This window comes from Barbatula barbatula (assembly GCF_947034865.1).
Source record: "Barbatula barbatula genome assembly, chromosome: 13".
Lineage (NCBI taxonomy): Eukaryota > Metazoa > Chordata > Actinopteri > Cypriniformes > Nemacheilidae > Barbatula > Barbatula barbatula.
Genome location: NC_136776.1, coordinates 8891153 through 8918284, shown reverse-complemented (window position 1 = coordinate 8918284; position 27132 = coordinate 8891153). Strand labels below are relative to the sequence as shown.

Genomic DNA, 27132 nt, shown 5'->3' with positions numbered 1-27132 from the left:
AATCCAGTTTCCTGATTTATCCCCTGCACCAATCTTTTTTTCTCGCAAGAGGAGAGTTGGTAACTACACGCACACACACACGAGCGACGCGCTGTTATTGTACAGGATAGTTCGGGTCTTCCTCGGGTCAATTCAGCAAAAAACATTTTTACTTCATATTACCCGAGACCCGAACAACCTAATAATATACCCGACCCGAGTCCGAAGCTCCCGTGAATCTTTAAGACCCGAACTCGCTCGGGTCTCGGGCCGGACCTCGGGTTTTCGGATCTAAGTGGACCCGTGAAGACCTCTACCTCTGACCTTTAGCTGATGCCTTGATGATACAAGGCATTTTCGCCCACAGGCCCGCCGCATACTGAATGTTTTTCCCTTTTCACACCATTCTTTGTAAACCCTAGAAATGGTTGTGCGTGAAAATCCCAGTAACTGAGCAGATTGTGAAATACTACCAAAAACCATGCCACGCTCAAAATTGCTTAAATCACCTTTCTTTCCCATTCTGACATTCAGTTTGGAGTTCAGGAGATTGTCTTGACCAGGACCACACCCCTAAATGCATTGAAGCAACTGCATCACCATGTGATTGGTTGATTAGATAATTGCATTAATGAGAAATTGAACAGGTGTTCCTAATAATCCTTTAGGTGAACGTATGTTAGACGTGGTTATTTTTCATATCTTTTAAATAACTGTTTTCCTTTAGGCTTAACCTGTACAGAACCTAAACTATTTGCATTATTTTCAACAACCAGTGTAACTTAAATTTGGTTTATATTTGTATTGCATATTTTTTCTCTTAAAGAGAAACAAAATGCATTCTCATCTTCTTTATCGGAGTCACATAGGCAACAGGCAAAGTAGGGAAGCTCACACATCCTTGACCCTGCTACTTTTCCAGTTCCTCCTGGGGATTCTAAGGGGTTGATATGTGAGATATCTCGCTGTGTCCTGGGTCTGCCACAGGCTTTCTTGCCAGTTAAATATTACCAGTTCATTACCTCTGTGTGGCATCTTACCACCTCAACTGTGTCCTCTGAGTGACCCCCCAGATTTCTTAACTTCACACCCTGTCAGGGCCAGATAAAAAAAATCCTTTCACCTGATTGCATCTGCAATTCTGTTCATTCGATCACTACCCACAGCTCATGACCATACAGTAGATGAGGGTCAGAATGTAGATTAACTAGTAAATTGGCAACCCTAGGCTTTAGTTTTCTTTTTACTGCATTACTGCTGCCACTGCACCAACTCAACCTGCCCTCACTCAGGAACAATATCATATCATACTTAAACTCCTCCATATGGTGAGGCAACTCGCTCCCTAGCTGAAGTTACCCTTTCTAAAATGGTGGCTGGTGTCTGAGACACGCTCACCCGGTAAATCTGCTTTCCTCTCAATGTGCGTTTTCTGGACCTGTGTGGGTGTGTGCGCGTGGAGGGGGTCTATTCTGAGTCGTGAGTGATGTGCTTGGCTGCCTGAGGGTGACGGTGATATGAAGTGTCATCAGAGGGGGGGGTTCTGACACTAAAGCTTTTATACATCAGGCACTGATTCAGTCTGACACTACTGTCACATACACATTGGACGTGTGCTTCTATTGTGTTCTTATGTACAACTTTATTCTGTTTTTGCCTTAAAGCGATACTTTATACAAAAAATGAAAATTCTCACATTTATTCACTCTTATGTCTTTTCAAACGTGAAGAGCACTTCCTGCATTGTGACTTCATTTGTATTAGTAGTCACATTTCCCCTCAAATAAAAACAATCAGTTCTACATGTAATACTGTGATTCCCAGTAAAGTAAATATGTGATGATATTACAAAACAGGCTTCATTCTTTTTTGCATTTTTCTTGAGTGTATTTGTGTGATAAGGGATTGTTGGCTTCTGTAAGTCAGGGGTGTCCAAAGTCAGGCCCGCGGGCCAATCACGGCTCTGGGATTAATTTTAAACTTTTATTTAAGGCGCCTGCAACACAATTCATGCAAGTTTTACAATGTCAACAGAAGGTTGCAGCACTAGATTTTAGGGCCAAATAGTGAGAGCCCAAGTGAGTGACAGTCGACCCGTTAGGATGCCACAATGGCTACGTCAAAAAAAGTTGATAAGGAGTGCCGTTGATTTAATGAGCGCTGGAAAGCTGAGTATTCTTTTACAGAGAGTCGTAATAATTGCTTTTGCCTAATATGCAATGAGACCGTATCGGTTATGAAATAAAATAACGTGAGGAGGCACTACGAGACAAAGCATGAAAAGGGTCATGCGATGAAAGAACTGTCGGACCCTAAGTGAATGAAATTGACATTAACAAACACCTGAATGCATTAAATATCAACCTTCACGGAAAAAAGACGCAGTGGTGAGTCAACTGTATTCTCACATCAAGGCGTTTGCAAATAAACTTTTCAAAAGACACCTGTCACAGAGTGAAATCAACTCTTCACATTTCCCTGCACTCAAAGAAGTAATGGACTGTTTCCCAGAAGAAACAAGTGGGCAAATTGGGAAGTATGCAGAGGTGATCTAAGCCCTCTTTGCTGAGTTTAACTGGCGTTTAAAAGATTTTACCATAAAGGAGAAAGATATGCATCTCTTCGCGTCTCCTTTTTCCGTGGATCCCGATGATGCTCCGCATGAACTGCAACTAGAGCTCATTGACTTGACAAGTTGCGCTTCTGTCATGCGCAACTCTCGCAAATAAACTATTATCGGCAACTAAACAAAGAGAAATTCGCCAAACTGCAAACACTTGCCAAGAGAATGTTGAGCCTTTTTAGGTCCATGTACATTTGTGAACAGACTTTCTCTGCTATGAACCAGTTTGAGGTCCAGAATAACTGATGCCCATCTGCCAGACGTTTTGTGGGTTGCGACAACTGCTGTCTAGCCAGATCTCACAAATGTGCTGCAGTGCAGTTTTTTGGTTCAGTTTATGAGGTGATGTTTGTTACAGTGTTACCTGTTTACTGAATACTAAAAATGTCTTATTTTCTAATGTCACTGAGCTGGAGCTATACATTTTCATCTGTATATTTCATCCATATTTTACATTAATGCAGTTTACATAATTGTTTAAAACAGTTGATATTTTGTTGAGTTTGGAGGTAATTGTTACAATCTACAATAATTTATTCATTTTTTACTTGTGACAATTCGTTGAGATATAACTTTCTATACGTTCTATCCATATTTTTATACTAAATCAGTTTGTTATTGATTAAATCCTGATGTTTATAGGCTTATCATCCCTCGATTGGGGTGTTGAATTAGCAAATGAGTGTTAAAATGTGACCTAAAATGTAAACCTTTTACTGCTACAGTGTCACACTTCGTTTGAGCTATACTTTTCATCCATACATTTTCGTCCATATTTTGTAAAATTTATTTTACGCTAGAACCGGTTACACTAAGTTAGAATACTCTCACGGTTGTTATTAAGAGTTTTATAGCATGTATTTGGTGGTGTTTCTTCGCCAATAATAATTTTTTATATATTGTTGATTAGGTCTAACTGCCATACTTGTCAAATTTTTAGCCTTCATTTATTAGAAAATCCAGAGTGCTTTTACATTCATTGCAAAATGTTTACTTACACAGACTCTTAACATATAGCCTAAAGAAGTATGCCTATAATGTCATGATTCTGCCGCATCATGTCATGTTTCTCTTGGTTAAGTGGCAGGATCATGACAGAATCTCATGTTTTGTGTGGAGAGAAGCAATTATTGTTCTTATGGCCTTCCATACTCTCTCTCCTGTCTCGTCTTTGTTCCCATCCTCTCGTTACCCTCGTTATTGATTAATGCCCTTCACCTGTTTCCCTCTTGATTTGCGCCCTTATTTAATGCCCTTGTGTCTTCTGTCTTGTGCTGGTTCATTGTGGTTGTGTGGTGAGTCCATGTGTCTTGTCAAGTCTAGTTCAGTGTATTTGTAGTTCTTGTTTTGAGTTTATGTTAAGTCTTTGTGTAGTTAGTCTTAGTCATGTTATTGTATCCATGTTTTGTGCTGTTACCCCCTCGTGGGTCTTTGTTTTATTATTTATTAAATTATCTGTTAACCCCTTACCCGCTGTCTGCGCTTGGGTCCTCTCTCTGTGTCTCACCACGAGAATCATGACATATAATATTCGTTAATGCCGCCAACCACAGAACTAAACAGACCATAATGTTATTGCTCTTTCGTGGCTCAGGAGATTTGATGTAGTTCTTTATTGTGTCATTTGAGGATCAGCTTAGTCTTTACTCAGGAGTGTGATTACTCAGGAGCAATAAAAAGAGAATCAAATGAGTGTCATTGTTGAAACACATAAAGAGTACGGAGGTGTAAAATAAATGAAGGCAAACTGTGGAGGTAATATAATCTGGATTTGATTTTGGATGAGAAATGTTTGAGATCATATTGAGATCTTCAATAATAGAGAATTTTGATTTGCAGACTTACAAATCTGGGCTCACTTAGAGGCTTTGAGAACCCTTGAAACTATAAGCACATAAGCAAAGTTTTCCTTTTTTGTTATTCATTAATTCTCATTGATGTCTAGGACTAAAAACTGAGATTTTAAAGAGATCTTAATTTTATTTTTATTTCTTGTGTGTTAGCACTTCACTGGTCCTTACTTGTAGGTGTTTGTTTTGTTGATGTTGACATCAGCTTTTACTGTTACTAGACATTCTGCTTGAGTTTGATGCTTTATAAACCTATACTGCAACTTTACCCTGATTTATACTTCTAATCTTCATTATAAAATCACAGCAGCATGAGGCATTCGTTCTGTTTGTGTGTTGTCTGACTGTGGAGAGAGGGAAAGAGCTCCTCATTCTTCTGTTTGTCTTTGGGTTTTCTTCATCTCTTGTTTCTTGTGAGACCCGTTTGAAGCTTGATACACTTCATTGAGAACAGAGCATTAAAGTGATCATTCTTTCACGAGCGTCTTCTGAGTGGACCTGGGACACTCTTTGCGTTCTTTAGTCATCAAGCATGCGACAGATTGAGTTTTTATGGTTTACGCTGTGTCCTGTGCTGTAGCTCAACATTCCTGCAAAATTGTCAGGTTTATTTATATAGCGTTTTTTACAATTTCCATTGTTACAAAGCAGCTGTACAAGAAAACATTGACTATAAGTAAAACATAAAAGGTTATGGAAGTCAAAACACAGGTCAAATATCAGACACACAATAAATTCCTATATGCAGTGTTAATTAAATAAGACTATCAAATTCTAGCAGCCCCCCCGGCCAGGCAAACGGTGGTGAGGAACCCAAAACTCCATTGGAGAAGAAAAAACCTCAGAGGGAAACCAGGCCTAACCAGGGGCTTGCAGTTCCCCTCTGGCAAAAACTGCAGCCTCTGCACAAGCTTGACAGTGCTTGCACAACAAGGCAAAATAAAAAAGTTAGATTTAAAATTATCATTACAAAACTTCAGCCACTATTAGATTATTAGAGTCGCAACGTCCTTCGTCCAGCATTTGTCAGGTCTGGGAATGGATTGCGCCCTGCCCGCTCCGGTAACCTTGGACTGCATCCTGCCCGCTCTGGTAACCTTGGAACAATGAGACAAGACTGGCTGAGAGTAGAGTACTGTTCTGCACTCTTTGATGCAACAAAGGCATCAGTTGTTATTGGAAGTGTCCCTGGTTCCGGTTGATCTAACTAGTGCAGCCAAGATCTTTGAAATATATATATTATGATAGTGTAGTGTATGCAAGATTAAAAAGATGCGTCTTTAGTCTAGATTTAAACTGACAGTGTGTCTGCCTCCCGGACAGTGCAGGGAAGACTAAGTCAAGTCTAGTCAGCTTTATTTATATAGCGCTTTTTAAAATTTTCATTGTTACAAAGCAGCTGTACAAGAAAACATTGACTATAAATAAAACATAAAAGGTTATGGAAGTCAAAACACAGGTCAAATATCAGACACACAATAAATTTCTATATGCAGAGTTAATTAAATAAGACTATCAAATTCTAGCAGCCCCCCCGGCCAGGCAAACAGTGCAAAACAGTATGCAAACGGTGGCGAGGAACCCAAAACTCCATTGGAGGAGAAAAAAACCTCAGAGGGAAACCAGGCCTAACCAGGGGATTCCAGTTCCCCTCTGGCATAAACTGCAGCCTCTGCACAAGCTCGACAGTGCTTGCACAACAAGGCAAAATAAAAAACAAAGTTAGATTTAAAATTATCATTAATAATCTAATAGCGACTGAAGTTTTGTAGAGTCGCCACGTCCTTCGTCCAGCATTTGTCAGGTCTGGGAATGGATTGCGCCCTGCCCGCTCCGGTAACCTTGGACTGCATCCTGCCCGCTCTGGTAACCTTGGAACAATGAGACAAGACTGGCTGAGAGTAGAGTACTGTTCTGCACTCTTTGATGCAACAAATGCATCAGTTGTTATTGGAAGTGTCCCTGGTTCCGGTTGATCTAACTAGTGCAGCCTAGATCTTTGAAATATATATATTATGATAGTCTAGTGTATGCAAGATTAAAAAGATGCGTCTTTAGTCTAGATTTAAACTGACAGTGTGTCTGCCTCCCGGACATTGCAGGGAAGACTGTTCCAAAGTTTAGGCGCTAGATAGGAAAAGGATCTGCCGCCTGCACTTGATTTTGAAATTCTAGGTATTACCAACGATTTATTTTTGGTTAATTTAGCCACTTTATCAACTAAAACCTAGGGTTATGCTGGTTTTCTTATATAAGTGATGAAAGGTAGGCGGATCTAGACGTTTTTAGGGCTTTCCTGTATTTTTTTTAATACTATCCTTCCAGGCAGTACGAAATACCTCTAATTGAGTTTTCTTAAAGTTTTTTTCGATTTCATTTTTCGATAATGAAAATGATCCGAAATGTCTTCGCTCTGCTGAAGGATTTTTACGTCGCCCACGTTTATACCGTAAAACAATATTAAAGGTCCTGACAAATGTTGACTAATGCCCATGGAGTTAAGAGTGTCTTTAAAAGCCATTCCTAAAGCATCTGTATCATTATCTACATGAATGTTAAAGTCAACAACAACAAGGACTCTGTCTGCAGCCAGTACTAGTTCTGATAAGAACCCACCAAATTCTTTAATAAAATCTGTGTGGTGCCCTGAAGGCCTATATACAATAGACAGAATACATTTTAAAGATGTTTTGTCCTTAGTATTAGGTATTGATGCATCAAGTACCATGACTTCAAAAGAATTGTATTTAGGATTAGACTTCTGAGAAATGCTAAAAGAGTTACGGTAAAGTGCAGCAACACCTCCCTGTCAGACAGAGCATGTCTATTTTATGATCTGTTATCATATCATTAACAAAAAGTGCTTTATTAGAGAGAGATCTAATATTTAGCAATCCGAGTCATAACAGTTGATATTCCATACTGAGAAGCAAATGCACTTTTTTTCATTTCAATTGAGTTGTCAGTCAAGTGAAATTTTAACTTGTGACAAGTTTGGATCACTAGGATTTTACTTTTGACTAAACCCTTTTTGAACATAGAAACACATGAGGTCTTATGTACTGTATCTCATAAATATTACAGCAGAGTGGCAGTATTCATATGTTAAACAAACATTTATCAGAGACAACAGGCATGTGCACAGCTTCTGCATGAGAGGGAGAGAGAGACTGTGGAGACACTGGATTATACAGTTTAATGACAGCGCTGCTCTTGAGGACATTAAATAAGAATCTGAGTGAGCATGACCCTTATATGTGTAAAAAAAGAGCACCCTTCAGCCATCCGCTGTACAACTGTAATGTTTAAACGATCTTTTAAAAGTCAGTCACGAAAGATTTCCATATGTTTCTCAGAAAGTCCACCAATGCAATCCACAAAACAAACTCTCTGTATCTTCCAGTTTCACTTTTACAGGGCTGAGAAAGTTACTTTTCAAATGTATTCCATTAAAGATTACAAAATACATACTTTAAAAATTAATCTATAACATATTTCGTTAGATTGCACAAATTTTGTAACTTAATCTAAATACTTTAGAATACTTTGGAATAATAATAAGGTTCGTAACACAAAGGGATCACCAAACGGAGGACTTAAACAACATCAGTTTTACATCATTAGACATTTATAGTGCAATGTTCTAAGAAAGAAGTCAGAACTGTGAGACAAAAAGTTGCAATTACCAAAAAATTCCTTAAACAAGAAACTCACAAACATCTTGCACAAAACATGAGAACAGTCGTTGATCAGACGATAAATATTCAAGGGTTTTAGGTGGCAGTTTGTCTTGTGGAGTATACGTTAAATTCTATTTTGTGAAATATCTTATTCAGGACTGTACTAAATGAAATCAACATGTAATTTCTATGAATTCAGATCCTTCTTTTGATAAATTTATTCCAATTTTGCATATTCAGCAAGGGGTATGAAACTTATTAGCAGAACTGTAGTTTAGGATGCTTTTGCAGATTCAGGAATCGCTGATTGCTCTTTATATGACTTGCCTGTTACAGTTTATATTAATGTTTAAATGAAACAAAGGACTTTAACATTTCAAGTAATCGAAAAAATATTGTCACATGAAACTGTAATTTGATTTCACCTATATAAAAGCAACTGTAATGAAATACAATTACTCAAATTTTGTATTTGAAATCAAACAAGTTACATGCACTGTAAACGTTAAACCTTTGACCAAGTATAAATATTGGCTCATTCAACTTTTAAAGTTTTACCACAGTAACTCATAATGTTAGTCTGTGATGTGCATGGCCCTACGTGCCCGTATGTACTCCCCGCAATGTCTGGGCGCACTCCTGATGAGATGGCACATGGTCTCCTGTGAAATCTCCTCTCAGACCTGGATCAGAGCATCAGTGAGCTCCTGGGCAGTCTATGGTGCTACTTAATGGCTTTGGATAGATGAGATCCCAGAGGTTCTCAACTGGTTTTTGGTCTGGGAAACGTGAGGGGCCAGTCATTGTCATTAATGCCTTCATCATGCAGAAACCGCCTAGAGACCTTATGGCCACATTAGGTTGGGTATTATCATGCACCAGGAGGGCTCTGCACTGCACCAGCATAAGATCTGACAATAGAGTTGAGGATTTCATCCCAATTCTTCATAGCACGTGGAGGTCCCTCTGAGAATGGTCCTCCCCAGACCAGCCTTGTTGTTGCCTCTCCAGTGTACCTGTTGTCACTTTTATTTGCACCAAAATAAGTGAAAATGGTTCACAATCACATATGCTTCCTTACCGGGTTGATTGATAGTCCTGAGGGTTAACTGACTTGGTGTTGCGCTGTGATGATCAGGTGTTCCCTTCATTTTTTTGAGCAGTGTACATTTGTTGAGGCAATGAAAACAAAGATCCATTGGGATCAAGTGATTGGTGACAGTTATCATTGTGCTGGTATTAAAATAATTGCTCAGGAGTGTGTTAATAATGTGTGTGATCCCACGTGTGAGATTTAAACAGTGGTACAAAAACCCTACGTGAACTAATAGAAAACACAAAAAGAAAATTGCTGATGTGAGGGATACATTTGTTTTTTAAGTTGGTCCAAAGTTTCACTCTTTTCAGTGTGTTTTTCGTTACTTCCCAACCCTGCACTTTTAACACACAATAAGTCAGACAGATTACAGAAGATATTGTGCTGTAGTGTACAGAAGTGAACATTTTGGAATTTCCTTTTTTAAAGCCGGTGGTGGTTTCACCATGACTGCTGACTTTCATTTCCACAGGCTGAAAATGAAGAACAAAACTGTATTGAGACATGAACTGTCTGAGTCCTTTTTTACAGAAATAGATGTCCTTTGCCCTACAGGTCCTTAAATTACAAGCTATATAGGCTGCTGTAAACTGAATTATTTTTGTCCTCTATCCTGCTTGAAGTTTATCAGTTGCTAGAAATCATTCAAATGTGATTTTTGTTTAGAAAATATTTGCTTGGAAGTTTAAAAATCAAAGTTTGACATTTTCAATTGAACATTAGTTTCTATTCACTGTAATAATTATCAACAACAGTACATTAAAAGAGCAAACAAGCAGGCTGTAACACATAGAAACCAGGCAGAAAGAGGATCCAAGTGCAGTAGAGGATTTAATAAACACAAAACAAAGTACATTAAAATAAAAGAAAGAAACAACGTGAAAAAGTAATCCAAACATAAATGAACCAAAGCACAGACACAAAGACTGACAAATGACAAGTGAAACAAAAGGGCTTATAAAGCAGCGGCAATGCAGCGGCAAGAGTGGTCTTCAATGAACCGAAGAGAGCACATGTCACTCTTCTCTTCATTAAGTTACACTTGATCCCTGTAGTCGCTCGCATCAAATTGAAGACTCTGCACCTGGCCTACAAGACCACAACTGGTTTGGAACCCCCTTATCTTCACTCGCAAATGCAGATGTATGTAGCCGCCAGATCCCTACTCTCTGCAAATGAACAACTCTTTTCTACTCTTAAAAAAAAGAAAATAATTGCTCTGTATACTGTGGTGGACTATATGAGACGGCACTTATGCTTTTTGTTGTCCTTATGCTGTTCCAATTTTTTCTATTGTTTACCTCATCTGTAAGTCGCTATGGATAAAAGCGTCTTCTAAATGTGAATGTATATAGACAGAACACTGGGAGCAAATCAATATGGAACCAGAGAAAAAAATATATAACGGACTACACAGGAAACTTAAAATGAGTCCACATCAGACGGCAAAACACAGACCGGATGATGACAAAGCCATTGTCCACTTTAACCATATAGATGAGACTACAGGTGTCATGTTCAATGCTAGAATAAACGTTCTCTGTTAGGTACACTGTTACGGGGAAAACCCGTTATTGTACGGTATATTTCTGTTTTACCATTCAACAGAAAAATATTTTTCATTTTCTTTTTTAAATACGGTCAACAATTGTACAGTTACAGAACAAGACAACACATAAGAAAAGTGGGAAAAACAATTGTATATATATCCTTATATCCAATCATTTTACAGGAAAAAATATTTTACGGTATATTTCTGTTTTTACAGTTTGCAGAAAATTTGCATTTAATATATATATATATATATTTTTTTTTTTTTTAATTTAAATATATTATAAATCACTTTACAGACCTGTATTATCTGTAACGCAAGCAAAACTGAGATTGATCAGTATGACTTTGGGTAGAGAGGAAAGCCTCAGATGGTGATGGGCTGAATAAAAAGTGCTGACTGGAAAGCAATAGCCTGAGATGTAAGTGATCCAGCAGAGGCCAGCCGTAATTCAGTCGTTTCACAGGAGGAGCGTGAGGAGAGTTCTCAGAAATTGCTTTTATTCAGAATTACTAATGTCATGGCCAGTGAAATTGTAGTAGCGGACAGAGGTATAAACTAATGAGCATTTCTTGAAATCATTTCTTACTCACCTACACTGATATAACTTCTCTCAGGATCTCACGGTATGAGCCACATGTTAGTCCCGACCCACAGTTTGAGAAGCCCTGCAGGTCAGGTCATCTAAATTTAGTTTGGTTGATAGGTGTAGGACTGCTGTGAGCATCTTCAACTGCATTACACACACACACACACACACATATGAAGCTTTAACCTCTCTGGAGTTGAGCATTTTAGCTTCATTACAGCAATCAATAATATGACCTACATGACACACTAATGAACCTGTAGAAGACATCAGCAGCTTCGGGCCGTATAGCGGGATGGGGGTTTGGGATTTGAGCTTCTTGTTGTAAGGTCAGAGGTTCACAGGGTTGCAGAGCAAGCAGGCGTCTGGTTTCTCACATGACAAAATGTGGTGTGTGTCCTTGAGGCAGACGTGTTTGATGTCTACAAAGCCAGTATTTACACCTTAATGGATCTGATATTCTCACAATAACAACTTTATTAAATCTGATTTCACTTGCTGACCTAAACAAAACTGATACCTCATTGTTATTTATAAGCCAACACCCCGAAAAATGCTGGTCAGGTTCAACATATGGATGGATCAGATATAGATATTTCTCTAGAAATCTTCTTTTGCTGTTGAACTGTATGCAAAGTGTGACATTTCTGTGCATATGACACTACATTACACCTTTTCCCCTTTCCTGTAGCTCAGGGCATAGAGCATGGCACTAGCAATGCCAAGGTCGTGGGTTCGATCCCAGGGGATTGCACATACTTAGAAACAAATGTATAGTATACTGCAATTTAAGTTGCTTTGGAAAAAAGCGTCTTCCAAATGTATAAATTTAAATGTAACCTTTTCCAAATGATAAATCTCAGAAGGGATTTTTTTGTTTTTCCCACAATTGGAGACAGACGTCATAATGTTCATCTGAGCAGTAGCCATAAGGCATAAATGAGATATGACTGCAATCTCCAATGGAATTCATTCTGTCAGTGCATATTATTTTCAGTTTGAATTGGAATACAGGACTGAAATCAAAAGTGTGTTTTTTTATTCTTTTAGCTCTCCTTTACGCTACCATTTTTGGTAATGTGACCACCATCTTCCAGCAAATGTACGCCAATACCAACCGCTACCACGAGATGTTGAATAGCGTGAGGGACTTTCTGAAGCTCTACCAGGTTCCCAAGGGCCTCAGCGAGAGAGTGATGGACTATATCGTCTCCACTTGGTCCATGTCCAGAGGCATTGATACAGATAAGGTACCTGACAGATTCACATAAGCCACAGGTTCCAGTCTTAACCCAGTGAGTTCATCATCATCAGTTATTTTAGCTTATTAATATGCCATAATAATGTCCTTCACATGATTAATTTACGTGAGGTTTTCCACATAATCTTAAAAGTATTTCGATTGTTTTTCTAATTATTTTCTTCTGCAGGTGTTGCAGATTTGTCCCAAGGACATGCGAGCGGACATCTGCGTCCATCTCAACAGGAAGGTGTTCAAGGAACATCCAGCTTTCCGACTGGCCAGCGACGGGTGTTTGCGAGCTCTTGCTATGGAGTTTCAGACCATCCATAGCGCTCCGGGCGACCTGATCTATCACGCAGGTGAAAGTGTGGACAGCCTCTGCTTTGTGGTGTCAGGCTCCTTAGAGGTCATTCAAGACGATGAAGTTGTTGCCATTTTGGGTAAGTGTACAGTAGTTACTTTCTTGAGTTGATTTCCCAAAAAATAGGTCACACTTCAGTATAGGGGGCAATTCTCGCTATTAACAAATAACTACGACTTTTCCCCAAAAGATCTTAATTTGTTGCTCATTAATAGTTAGTAAGGTAGTTGTTAGGTTTGGGTATGAGGTAGGATTAGGGATGTAGAGTATGGTCATGCAGAATAAGTACTAATAAACAGCCAACATGCCAATAATAGGCGTGCTAATAAAAACTACTTAATAGTGAGAATTGTCCCCTATACTGAAGGTTTACCAAGAATTGCTTGTATACTGTATGTAAAAAAGTACACTCTAAACTCTCTACATTTAAAGCAAATTGTGATATTTCTGCACCTTTGCCCTGTTAATCTTTTAAAAACCTTTTTTGTTTTTATGTATATGCTGTTGTAACATTGTGCATAAGATGTTAGTCTCATTTATATGCATGAGCTGATTTAGCACTCTTAGCTTGAACAGATTAATTATTAAGTGCAGATTGAGTTTAAGTCATTTATGGAAAAGGCTGTAAGGAATACTGATGAAATGTCTCCACTCTCTTTCTCTCAGGGAAGGGTGATGTGTTTGGGGACGTGTTCTGGAAGGAGGTGAATTTAGCTCAGGCCTGTGCCAACGTTCGTGCACTGACCTACTGTGATCTTCATATCATCAAACGTGACGCCTTACAAAAGGTTCTGGAGTTCTACACGGCCTTCGCCGGACACTTCTCTAGAAACCTGGTGCTCACCTACAACCTGAGGAAACGGGTGGGTAACATACTATCAGGCTGTTTTACATGAACACAAAAACTTGTCACTATAATACCGTGTTTATAAGGTGAGAGGTGTTCACTTTCCTGTTTTGAACTACCAAATGAGAGATGTCCCTTATTCACAATGAGTAGAAGAACCTAACATTATGCATAACCTAAGTTAACATTTATCTGGCACTTTTATCCAGAGCAACACAGTGCATCAAAGATTTCATCATCACTATGTGTGCTCTTTGAGAATCGAATCAGCCTTTGCACTGCTAACACAGTTCACTACCAATTGAGCTACAGGAACAGTACTGTTCAACCCACTTACCCACTGCAAAGCATAACGTTAAACCTAACCTTAAAATCTGATTGGCTGTCTAGAATGTGGGATTCAACAATATCTAAATCATCTACATTGCATCCGTGGAGGCGGGGCTGGTGCCGAACAGGACTCATTTAAATTCATGTCTCATCTCACGCTGTAAGCACTTTTTACAGCGCAGCGATTTTGAAGCCATCTGAGGTCTTAAGATCTATGAGTTCAACAATCTTCTCACAAACACACACACCATAGAGTCCATTACTCGTAGAGTAAATTTAGGTCTCAGAACACAGAATGCTACGGTATGACTATGGTTTGACACCCTCAGGCAATAGATTATAATCTGTTAATATGTGCGCTAACACGTGTCATCTATCTGCCAGTATATACACCTAGAGGTTTAACAATATCCACCTTTTTCTTGTCTCACATTTACATTTAGTCATTTAGCAGATGCTTTTATCCAAAGCGACTATGAAGAATTCAGGGAGCAATAAGTGATATGTCATAAAAGACCAATAGTACGATAGGTGCTAATACAAAGTCTCCATGGAGGGCGCCATTACCACGAGTGACTTCCTGTTTGATGCTTCTCACTTTCGTTTTGTATTTGTTACTATGTTAGAGGACATTTCTGTTGATGGTTAAAAGTAAAGTTTCTCAAATAATTTTTTGCGGTTAAAAGCTGTCACAACAGCCACAGAAAGCTCAGAAAACCTAACAAATGTGTAAAATACTAATAAGTAAATAAAATGTAAAGACAGCTCAGTCTAAGCTCTGACTATGACTTTCGTTATTTACTTCATTGTTATTTAAGTACATCACTATTAACACAAGAAGCATACATCCAGGGCTAAGTGACTTAATTTCATGATATAATAAATTATTATAAAGTTTAATATTACAGTTGCGCTGTATTCAAACATAACATATGTATTTACATTGGATGACAGAGGAAAAACACACTATTTAAACGTATGTTGTATGTAATGTATGTATTTAAGTGTATGTTTGGCCAAGTCAGCATTGTAGCTCTATAAATAAAGGCACGTCAACAACACAGATGTCAGTATCTGTCACGACCGGGGGGGTGACAGAGAGATGAAGTACCCAATTGCAGGCAGCGGAAGGTGGTGGGGAAAATTAAGACTTTATTTACAAAACACAAAACAAACACCCACGATGGGGAAAAACACTGACAAGACTAAAATGTGAAACAACGTCAAAAACACAAGAAGATAACCAGACCAGGCAGGGAACACTCGGAACAGGGCAGTTACACGAAAGACAGGCAGTAAGAAAACTCACAAGAGATAGCACGACAGACAAGGTAGTATGCACAATGAACGGGCACAGGACAATAGACATTAAATAGGGAGACTAACAAAGGAGATAACAATGGGCAGGTGTGGGTAACGAGACGAATTGGAAAGAGGGAATGGATAGACTAGGAACAAGAGGGGCGGGGCCAAAGACAAGACCGGAGAGAACGCATATTATGTCCAAGACAATAAAAATAATAAACATGGTAGGGGGTGGTGGTACAACAAAGTTCATGGGGGGAAGTTCAAAAGTCTTGGGGCTAGTTGGGGAAGTCTGACTGACGACTGGCATGCCCGCAGAACCGGACAGGGTGCCAAACTGGAGGCCAGGCTGGGTGCCCACCGAGTCACCGGCTGGAATGTCGGCTGGCTCATCGACTGGTCGACAGGACTGGACGCCTGTGGCTGGGCAGGACTGGATGTCGGCTGGTATGCTGACTGCTTGACAGGACTGGGCGCCTGCAGCTCGACTTGACTGGGTACTGACTGTAAAGCCGGCTAGACAGGACTGGGTACCGGCCTGGCTACTGGCTGGACATGGCTGGAACGGGCAGAGGACAATAGACATGAGGGCATTTCTATCAAAAATCAAGATAAGAGAGGGCAGAACCATGACAACAGCAGTTATCGCCTCATGACATACCAGAAATAGTCACATTGAAGCATCCAGATTTCTCCAATATTGGTGTTATTTCATAAAAGATCTAGCGTGATGTGATCAGGTATATTTATATCTAGTGTGGGTATCAAAACCTTCCCCTTAGATTATGACTCCCCTGTTAAGAACACTGGATTTAGCAACCTCCACTCTAGAAAAGGTAGGAAAAGGATCTGCCGCCTGCACTTGATTCTAGGTATTACCAACTGACCTGACGCCTGAGAGCGTAGTGCTCGTGAAGGACTGTAAAACAAGACAAGTTCACTCAAGTAGCGAGGAGCTAAACCATGTAGGGCTTTATAGGCAATAAGCAAGATTTTAAAGTTTATGCAATGCTTTATAGGTAACCAGTGCAAGGTTGACAGAACCGGGCTAATATGCTCATACTTTTTTGTACGTGTAAGAACTCGAGCTGTCACATTTTGGACCAGTTGGAGTTTTTGTAATAGGGCTGCAGGGCAACCACCTAATACAGTAATCTAGTCTTGATGTCATAAAGGCATGTATAAGCTTCTCTGCATCTGACGGTGACAGCATATGACGTAGTTTAGATATATTTTTAAGATGGAAAAACGCAATTTTACAGGTGAGTACTACCGAATAAAACGCCAAGATTCTTTGCTGATGACGAGGGATTTATGGAACATCCGTCAATAGTTAAGCAGTATTCTTGGTTGCCGGTTTTCGGTCCAATAAGTAACACTTCTGTTTTGTTCGAGTTCAGTAATAAGAAATTGTTACTCATCCATTTTTTATATCGACTATGCATTCCACTATTCAATGAAATTGCTGTGTATTATGAGGCTTCGAAGAAATATAAAGTTGCGTACCTTTTAAATTTGCAGCATGGAATTATTTCGATAAAAGTGTTTTCCTCATAGTTTTCAGGCATTTCTTCTTGTTTGATAAAAACGATAATTAGTACAATTGAGAATTTATGTGCATCATCGTATTTAGAATGAATGCTTATCTTGGCCTTTCCAGACAGTGTTTTGCATTCATTATCCCAAAATGTGAATGTAAAAATAGGTGGTTTGAAACATAACTTATGTTACTGAACATAAGCTTGATTATGATTTGGAAATTTACATTTAACATTTATGCATTTGGCAGATGCTTCTATCCAAATCGACTTACATTGACATCTGAGTAATGTATGAGCAATCCCCTGGAATCGAAACCCATGACCTTGGCTACAGGAAGGCAATCTGATATTTGAATTTTAAAGATATTGTTCGTAACATTGTTAATACTATCGTATCATGAATCCATTACCAGGTATTATATCAGATTGTGAGCTTCATGTGCTGTTACACCGCAACATATTGATCAATCATACACATACACATTTTGTTTTGTTGATATTAAAAGGTCATTTATGACTGAAAATAACATTACTTGTTGTTGATCAAATGATTCATGGAAGCTTGAAGGAGCATTGGTTAGTTAACCTGGTGTAATCTGACACTATAGGTGTGATTATATAAAATGCCACACGTGTGTGATCGTCAGGGACGTGCACAGGGGGGTTGCTCAGGTTGCCCGGGCAACTGCCCATATGCCCTTCTCGACTCACGTTGCCCTCCCGAGGTGGAAAATAAATAAATAAATCATACAATGGATGCAGAATTTCACATACGTCTCGATAAAAAAACGCGAAAAGCCTCATTCACCTCCGTATTCGGGCAACGAAAGTCCGAAGGGGAAGGGCAAACTCTGTTTACATGGCTGCAGCGCTGCACGTGACCGGCACCTGAGCTGAGCGTGCATGAGCGGCCCTAGAAGGAGATTGTCGCGGTTATCGGGTGATACGACTCAACGCCATACGTCTGGATTTCGGCCGGACAGTCCGGATTTTAAGCCCCCTTGTCATGCGTCCGTGGCAGCCTCAAACCGGACACTCATTTGTCCTTCTTTTGTGCTGAATCATTTATTGGGACGCCGCAGCATAGCGTCTGACGCCGTAAGATCTCCGGTCAAACAAATGATTGGCTGAATGAGGTATCAAAAAAATGTCTGATATATCATTGGTTAAAAACATAAACAAGCCTCCACGACGTGGAAGTGGAGTCCACATGCTGGCTTCGTCACATCATAACGGTAATGTACTGAAACGTCAGACCTCATTTATTCCGGAATGGACAGAAGAGCACAACTTTATATAAAAAGGCAGTACAGACACTTTTCATGGATTTCGCTGTCAAGTTGACGTTAGTAGTCAATGGACATGCGACATGCCAGCACAGAAAAACAAAAGTAACCGACGATCTGCAGGTACATCTTCCCTTAAGCTTAGGTCAAATATTCATGCCAGACAATTTTTGAAAAAACAGAGTAGACTGTTTCAGAATAACTGTATCATGAGACCATCGATATGATGCACAAAATTGTATTGTAGTTGCGAGTACACCAGAGTCCTATGCAATTATTCTTGCCTCACTTAATGCTGCAAAGTGTCCTCCTTTTTGGTGTTATGGATATGGCCACTATTACGTTGTCAGAAAAGGTGATTTTGTGATGTATATCAAACGAACGATCATCATCATCAAGTTTTATGAAATTAATTCAAAACTTCATAAATCCAGGCTGAGTTTGCCACGTTAAGCCTAAATAATAAGACAGATAGCTTGCAGACAAGCAGCCTGCTACTATTTTTTTGGTAGGTAGGCATTAGGCAAACTAAGCTGCATGTCTGCTGATAGTTAGTTTCTCACATTTCGTTTTAGCAAGAAGAATGAATGATGGAAGCAATGCATCACATTAATTATTTTACTCTAAATGGTTAAATGCCTAAATCCTTTCACTATTTTGGATAATGTTTGAAGCCAAGATGCCCACTGAAAAGAGGCGGATTCAGGAGAGATATTTCAGGGAGTTATGTTTTTCTGTGTTATTATTAGTACTAGTTAAGGTGATTGAGTGCTGTATTTCAGTGTTTTACTTCTTTATATATATATTTTAATAAAGACCCTGTTATTCTCAGTCCTTCATATAGCCTGCGAGGTTTTTTTGGGGGGTGGGTGGATTTGCCCTTTTTTCAGGTCAGAGCAACTGCCCCTCAAAATTCCTGTGCACGTCCCTGGTGATCGTCATCTGAGTAAAAGCTTTGTTTGATCATGTAAAGATTGTTTGTATAAGCAGCTCTGTGTCTCTGGGTGTATTATCAGTCTAATCAGATCCAGCTATTTAACTAATGCTGAAATCTAAAGTGTCCGGGCCGGCAGAGGGAACGATTACATCGCTAGGATCACAGCCGAGCATTTCATGTCACAGCGGTCAGAAAATGGCCATGAAGAGTCAAGAGCTCAATTACAGCAACACAAAGTCACTCTGACCTCTGAAGAGCAAGATGAAAATAGAAACCTGATACAGAATTATCTACATCATCAACTCTGTCTCTCTTTCTCTCTCTCTCAAGGAGCGCAGCGTCAGGCTACAGTCGAGCCCCCAGTGCATTGCAAGCGTTGTCAAACACTGTGAGAATTACTAATGACCTGTTTTTATAGAAATAGACTGAGTTACATGTGCCTCCAATTGAAACAAAACACAGGCTTTTGCCCATCAATAAACTTTTCTCAGCTATTTCTCGGTCCAGATATATGGTTACATTGTTCATTTACATGTACTGACTGTAACCGTACAAAGGAGGTTGCATTCAGGAAGTTACTCTTCAACAACACTGTAGCAACAGTCTGCACTTTTAGACAAGGATTTTTAGGCCAGTATCTAAAGTGTAGCTTTCTTAAAACAATAGCTTTATGTGAGGATCAGACTGATGAAGTTTTATTCTGCTGCAGCTCTCTAATGTCATTCTGTATTCAGAGCGGTACACACTCTTAAGACTAGGGGCCCTGTCATACACCCAGCGCAGTGTGGCAGTGTAGCGAATCCGACATGGCGAAGGAAGGGGAGATGAGACTCTGATTGGTTAACTGCACATTTAGCCCAAAACACACCCATGACTCATTAAGGGGATAGGGACAACCCTATTTAAAAGAAATATCCACAAAAGCACCAAATCATCGGAATAGTGTCCAGCATATCAACAACTTGATACTTGAAAATGAATCATGATGATCTACAATGTTAATTTAGGGATGTGAGGACTTTTCAATGTTAAAAGAAAAACAGATACCTCCCTGGATAAAGGCAAAGATGTGTGATCGCAAGCCAACTAAGAGTTGGCATATGTAGTTCATCAAACATGAAGTACCATTCAAACCCATAAAACCTGACCACTGACTCATGACAACCCACTCTGGATGATCAATGCAGTCGAGCGGTGAGCAGTTTGAATGCTGAAAGGAAACAATAGACTGCTGAGAGTTTATATTATGTATCTCTAACAGTGAGAATAATTTGATGAAAATAGTTCTCAGCATTTATTCATCCTCATGCCATTTCAAACCTTTATGAGTTTCTTTCGTCAGCAGAACACAAATGAAACTATTTCGAAAAAACGTCAGTAATCAAACAGCATTGAACCCCATTGACTTCCTCTTTATGAACACAAAACAACCGAGACATTTCTCAAAACATATTTTTGATGTTCCATACAAAAGGGTCACAAACAGTTTTCTGTAGAATTGTGTGTAATTCTGGTTGTACAGTGTTTCTATAGTTTTATAGGACAGGCGCGGAAGGGAGTTTAGCTTCCTGACAGCCTGGTTGATGAAACTCTCCATTAGTCTGCTGGTCCTGGCCTGGAGACTTTGCAGTCTCCTCCCTGATGGTAGCAGCATGAAGAAGCTGTGTGTCGGGTGGGTGGGATCACCTGCTATGCAGGGGGCTTTGCGGTGAGACAGGTTCCATAAATGTCCTGTAGGGGGGAGAGAGACACCTTCTCAGATGATCTCAATATGCGTTGGAGAGTCTTGCGGAAGGAAGCGTTACAGGCGCCATACCACACAGTGATGCAGCCATTCAGTAGGCTCTTGATGGCGCCTCTGTAGTTCAGTGTAATGTTACTGGATGTGTTACTGCCCACCCGTACTGCCTGGGGTCAGTTGCACAGCGAAGTGTTTAGTCCCAGCTGGACTAAAAGTGATCTTTAGTTTACTGTACATTTTGGTGTGTTTGCTGTCATCCGTACATACAGAACATTTACTACCGTGCACAGTACACATTTCAATAGTATGTTAGTAATCTCTGCTAAAGAATAATATTCACATCATTATTTTATTGGCAAACAAACGTTTAATAATAAAAAACGTTCTGCGGAAAAAACAAAAGGTGTGAAATGTAAATCAAAGCTGCTGAATGATTTTTAGGAATTCATCTTTCAGACATGTGGGTCTAAGTAACCTCTACCTGAAATTGGATGGCAGTTTTAAAATCCATTGACCGAATTGATCATTACAAGTAGTCTTCTTCACCAGAGTGAATAAATGAAGATATCGAGGTGTGTGGACAGTCAGATATGTCAAAGGGTTGTTTTACATCACACATTATCTTCAAAACTGTCAAATCACTATACTGGATCAGCTTCTTTAAATGTCTTAAAGCTCACCCAAAAATGACTATTGGCATAGTTTACTGTTTCTTCTTATGATTTCCTTTCATTCTCAACACAAAATACTTTTTAGACAGTATATGCAGACAAGGGCTGTCAAGCTCTTAAAACACAACATAAATCTGACTTGTACTCTTTATTCCAGTCCTTTAAACACATATGAGATCTTTAGTCTGGCATTATTATAATAAAATTATTGTATCTTTTTTTGTTCTTTTGGAATTTAGGAAAGTACTTAGTAATTCATGATAGAATTTTGCACTGTACATGTATATGCTGTTGGTTTGTTGTTTATTTACCCACAATTCCTGTCATTCTGGTAAACAAAATGAGATTAAGGTATCACACAAATATCACACTTCTGTATTCCAAAAGAAAGCATAAATACAATTATACAATGACATGTGGCGTTCGTGTTCAAATGTTCTTTTCTGTTTGAATCATATAGATTGTCTTCCGTAAAATAAGCGATGTCAAACGGGAGGAGGAGGAGATCCTGCGGAGGAAGAACGAAGCTCCTCTGAATCTTCCCCCGGACCATCCTGTGCGACGTCTCTTTCAACGATTCCGTCAACAGAGAGAAGCCCGGCTAGCCGCAGAGCGAGCAAGTCAAGGAGAACAGGACGTCGAAAGAGGCCCGATTCGTGTACAGCAAACTGCGATAAGCGAGATCAGTTCACCAACTAGCATTGTCACAGTTACTGAGGGTACAACTACACCAGCCACCTCATCATTATCAAAAACATCATGCAGAGCCAAATTTCAAACTCCTATGGCCCCTAATGGAAACTGTAGCGGGAGTAAGCCAGCCAAACCAGCCATCAATAAAGGCTGGGGTCGATTTAAAGAAGCCACAGTCAAGTCCGATCTCTCTTGGTCCCCTGTGTCCAAAGCAGAGTCCATGGAGACACTCACAGATAGGACTAAATCACGAGATGAACTGTCCCTCAAAAAGATTAACTCTTGTGACAGTGGAATCACCAAGAGTGACCTGAGACTCGACAGCATGGGTGACAGTACCGCTCGAACCCCTCAGGATCGAAGCCCCATGCAACATGATGGGGACCAAGCCTTCTGCCCAATTCAACAGCACAGTCTTCAAGCCTGCTTCACAGAACTCAAGCAGGAACTGCGAGGGGATATTCACTCTCTGAGCAGCCGAATGTCAGTGCTTGAAAACCAGCTTGGCGATATACTCAGACTTCTCACAGCAAATAAGACCTCAGAGTCTTCCCATTTGTATGCCATATCAAGACATGAGTCACCAGACTCAGAAAAAGATGACAACACGTTCTCTTAATGATGTTTGTTGTGTCATGTTGATGGTGTACTGCAGGGAACAGTGTTAGGTCCTGTTACAGTTAAAGGTGAACTGACCTCAACCAATATCAACCCATGTTACTTCACTGGCAAGAATTTATTGATGTTCATGATGAACTTAAATAATGCTAGGTTTTTTTTATATATCACTGTGATGAGATCCACTGTGAACGTCTTGTATGGCTCCATTTTTGTATGGCTATCAAGTGAACATATACAGTATTTGTTTCTGTGAAATGTACAACTGTCACCAGTCTTCTCCTTGTTTTCACTATCAAAACATTTATCACCTTTTAATCTCAAAACTAATGATGTGTTAAATTGAGACCTATTCTTTTTGCGATAGGTAGCAATTGTCAGGTAAATTGTACCACCTAAATATAGGTACTGAGGACACAAACATTTACTGCAGAGTTTCTCAGTTTTAGTCCTCGCACCTCCCTTCAATTTGAATGTTTCAGATATCTCCCTATATAAAACACTTGATTCAACACAGAATTAGTGGATCATAAATACGCTTGTATGTGTTGATGCAGCACCACAAAATATTTTCCAAATTATTTTGGTACTTGTTTTTTACAGTGTTATAAATGTAGCCAGTTTAAATGTACTCAAATAATGTTGGTGGTATACAATAGAAGATGTGTATTCTTACATATGTATGAGCATGTTCTTCTCCTAAGATGGAACCAATATAACCTTTGTTCAAGTAGCAAATTACGACGTATATTTTTGTTGAAAGCGCCCTCTATGTGGTGTAAAAGAAAACATCAGTTTCATGTTGTTTCATGAAATGACGTTTGACTATGGCTACCAATCAAAATGCACATTTGGTGCTTGGCCCCAATTATAAAATTGTTAATGTTGTGAATCGAAGTAAAACAGGGCAACCGTTTTGAACGTTGAATTGTGCCTGCTGTCAATAGAGGGGCTCATTTAAGACCCATGGGTCGTGTTTGAAGAAAAGTGACAAGCCATATTGTCATACTGGAAGATATGTTATGCATAACCTGAAATCATCTGTCATTTTCATTATTTGTGTCATGTACTGAACTTAACAGGTACCTCTACAATACCTTATAAAACCAACCTATTGTGGCATATAAGCAATACAGATGACCTTTGATTTACAAAGTTATTTAACAGGCCATAACAGGTCAATAATTGAAATGTGAACAAATGGAGCATGAAATAAGGTTTTCTAGTGTTAAACTAGCATGTTTTTATTAACTGTACGTTTTTTAAAATTGTACAGTATTTGCTTTTATCGTCATGTTTTCATTGTTGTAAGTCAAAGTGGTATTGCATTCCTTCATTTCTTCAACATTTTGCAAGATTTGCACTGAATATCTACATTGGTCTTTCTGATAATACTGTCAGAATGAATCCACATGTACACTGTAGAATTGTAAAAGACACACTGGATTCCAACATAGTGATTATACTTAAAAATGTCGATACAAACTAACTAAAGGCTTGGAATCAAAGTGGCCTTTTATTTACATTACAGCTCTTAACAAATGCAGGAGATTTTTCAAATGCTGAAAGATTGAAGGATAACGATTATAAATGAATGAAAAATAATGCATATTTATGTTTGAAAATCTGTAAAGAGAGACTAGAACAGCAACTTTGGAAATTACGTGTTTGAGAAGTCCATGCATGGCTGGTAATTTAATTTTCCACTTGACTATGCATATCTGTATACCGTCTTATCATGTGTTCAAGAGCAATGATCTAGCATTTTTTTATAGATATTGTTAAAAGTTGAGGAATACTTGTTATCCAACTAATAAAATAAATGCTTTTAGTGTATACGCAGCTGAGAGTACAGCAAACACTTACATCTTGAATTAGTGGAACAAAAATATTCTTGTTCATGTACAAAATGTCTCTCACAAGTAATGAGCCTAAATACTTTTTTTGTCATTTTTATTTTTTCATGTTCTGTCTTCTGCTGATATTTATGTTGATGTCAGTTAAAAGGAGTCACATAAAAGCACAAATTAATTATATTTAAACATTTTATACTTTGCAATCACATGAACATTGTTTTCAATAAACTGATTTATCAAGTGCTTAATACACAGAAGTCACAAGATGTGTGTGCATAAATGACATGTTCGATACATTATGATATTAATGTTGAAATCTTATGGTGAGTTATTGAAGGATTTGTTTAAAGGTTGTTTGTGTTAGCAGGTTAGTTTGGATATCATTGTTCTGACTCACTGAAACGAAAGAGGACTGTTTTCTTTGATGACTTTGTAATCTGCTCAGAGCCACAGATCCCGTCTGATCCCCCGAGTGTTCTCAAACACATATATGTGATTAAACACCTGCGCCATGCATCTCAGCATCTCTAAACAAGCTCTTACGGCTTCTGCCACTCAATTGCTTAACACAGATTAACATGAAGCCCAATCAATATTCACGCACACTTGATGTGAAATCTTAGAACAGATTAATGTCAACAGATATTTAAGACTTAGACATGTATTCAGCCGTTTGTCTTTTCGTGAGTACGTTACTGTTTTCCAGAACGTGACATTAAGAAGAAGAAGTTACATAATCAAATACAAATACACAACCCTAAAAATGAAATGACTTTCCAATATCACCACAATGACTTGCAATGAAATTGGAAACTGAATCGTTCCTGTTTTTTGAGCATCAAAGGCAACCCATAATAGGAATGTTTTAAATGATTTTCACTTCTGTGTTTTATTTCTTCATATACCACTCTGGTGTAGCTGTAACAGGGACACATGGTTAATGCAAGAATGGAGAAGGAACGATCAAAAGCAGAAGTTAAAATATCAGTAATATTAATTTGTGGAAACATGTCAACTTTTTCACATTCTGGGGTGTTTTGCAAAAAAAATTTTTTAACATTGTTAAACATTGCTGAAGAAGACACTTGAGAGTACTACAGTCATGTTGAGAGCTAATAAAGATATTTTTTGTACGCGTGTTTGTTTGATGTACATGCATGGTGCATACACCATGTATGCAACAGAAATAAAAAATAGTAGTCATTAAATATTAAGGATAAAAAAGTCTTTATGGTCATTTTGATTCATTTATGTCATTATTCATTATGAATAATTTTACATATGACAAACATAAGTTGCATTGAATAAAAATGTTGCATTGAATGACAGTTATTCTAAATTTGATAAGTGATGTTTGATTCAGTATTGTGAATCTTTCTTTATTGTCTTGTGGTGTGATGCGGTGAGGACTGGGTGTCTTTCACAGTCTTCCCTCTTTAAAGGTGGGAATCCCTCAGTGATTTCTCCTGATATTCTCTCAGCGTGACTCCTGCAGTCTCCTCCTCTCGTCTGTTGATCTGCAATGCAGTGTCAGGCATTCCCGGCACATGGGCATCCTCTGCAGTCTTTCCTCGCTCTTGCTCATATAAAAACAGCCCTGTACTGCCCCTCGCAGGACATAAAACACCATCATGGATGTCACATTTCCGTTTTAGTTTGTATAAATATGCTAAAGCCTAGATATAGGGTCACACATTTGTATCATTTGATTTAATTTCTGTTATGAACATTAAACACAACTGACTGTCACTGTAATCCTCATAATCACATTTACTTAATAATGTGAATATATTGATGTTTGGCTTAATCGTAGAATCTTTTTTGTCTGTATTTATTTGTTTTCAGGATGTACATTTTGGTTGGGGTGGATAGGTGATCCTTTCTGTGATTGTAAGATGCAATTTGACAGTTTAAAGAATTGATTCCAATGATATTTCACTACCTTTTAAAAATCTGGTCATATGGTAAAATAAACATTTCTTATAAAACGTCCTTTAATGCACTTTGACATTGTAAATGGGATGTACTCGCCCGGCCTGAAGTTAACCTCCGTCTGTGTTTGGTTATAATATAACAATTATTTTTTATCTTTAATTTATATCAATATTCATTTATATCAACATTTTATCAACAGTTATTCATTATTTGCAGAGGTCTATCGAAAGGTAAGTTGGTGACACATAACATTTGTTTACATAACGTCACTACATAAAATCTCAAATTATACTTTTTCAAATGTCGAAGTTTAGATCCCATGGGTCAGGATTGCATGGGACAAACAGTTTATACTGCATAACAGCATTACACAGCACTCGAGTCCTGCACTCAACACAG

At 38.7% G+C, this 27132-nt stretch overlaps 1 protein-coding gene across 1 annotated transcript in view; it reads left to right on the top strand.

The window, feature by feature from the left end:
• Positions 1–24887, top strand: part of kcnh1b (potassium voltage-gated channel, subfamily H (eag-related), member 1b) — a 41302-nt gene extending 16415 nt beyond the window's left edge. Inside the window, exons 8-11 of the mRNA XM_079470856.1 lie at positions 12420–12619; positions 12800–13052; positions 13640–13836; positions 22092–24887. Coding sequence (XP_079326982.1) covers positions 12420–12619; positions 12800–13052; positions 13640–13836; positions 22092–22943 — 1502 coding nt within the window. The 3' untranslated portion in view covers positions 22944–24887. The remainder of the gene's footprint in view (positions 1–12419; positions 12620–12799; positions 13053–13639; positions 13837–22091) is intronic.
• Positions 24888–27132: the final 2245 nt, after the last annotated feature.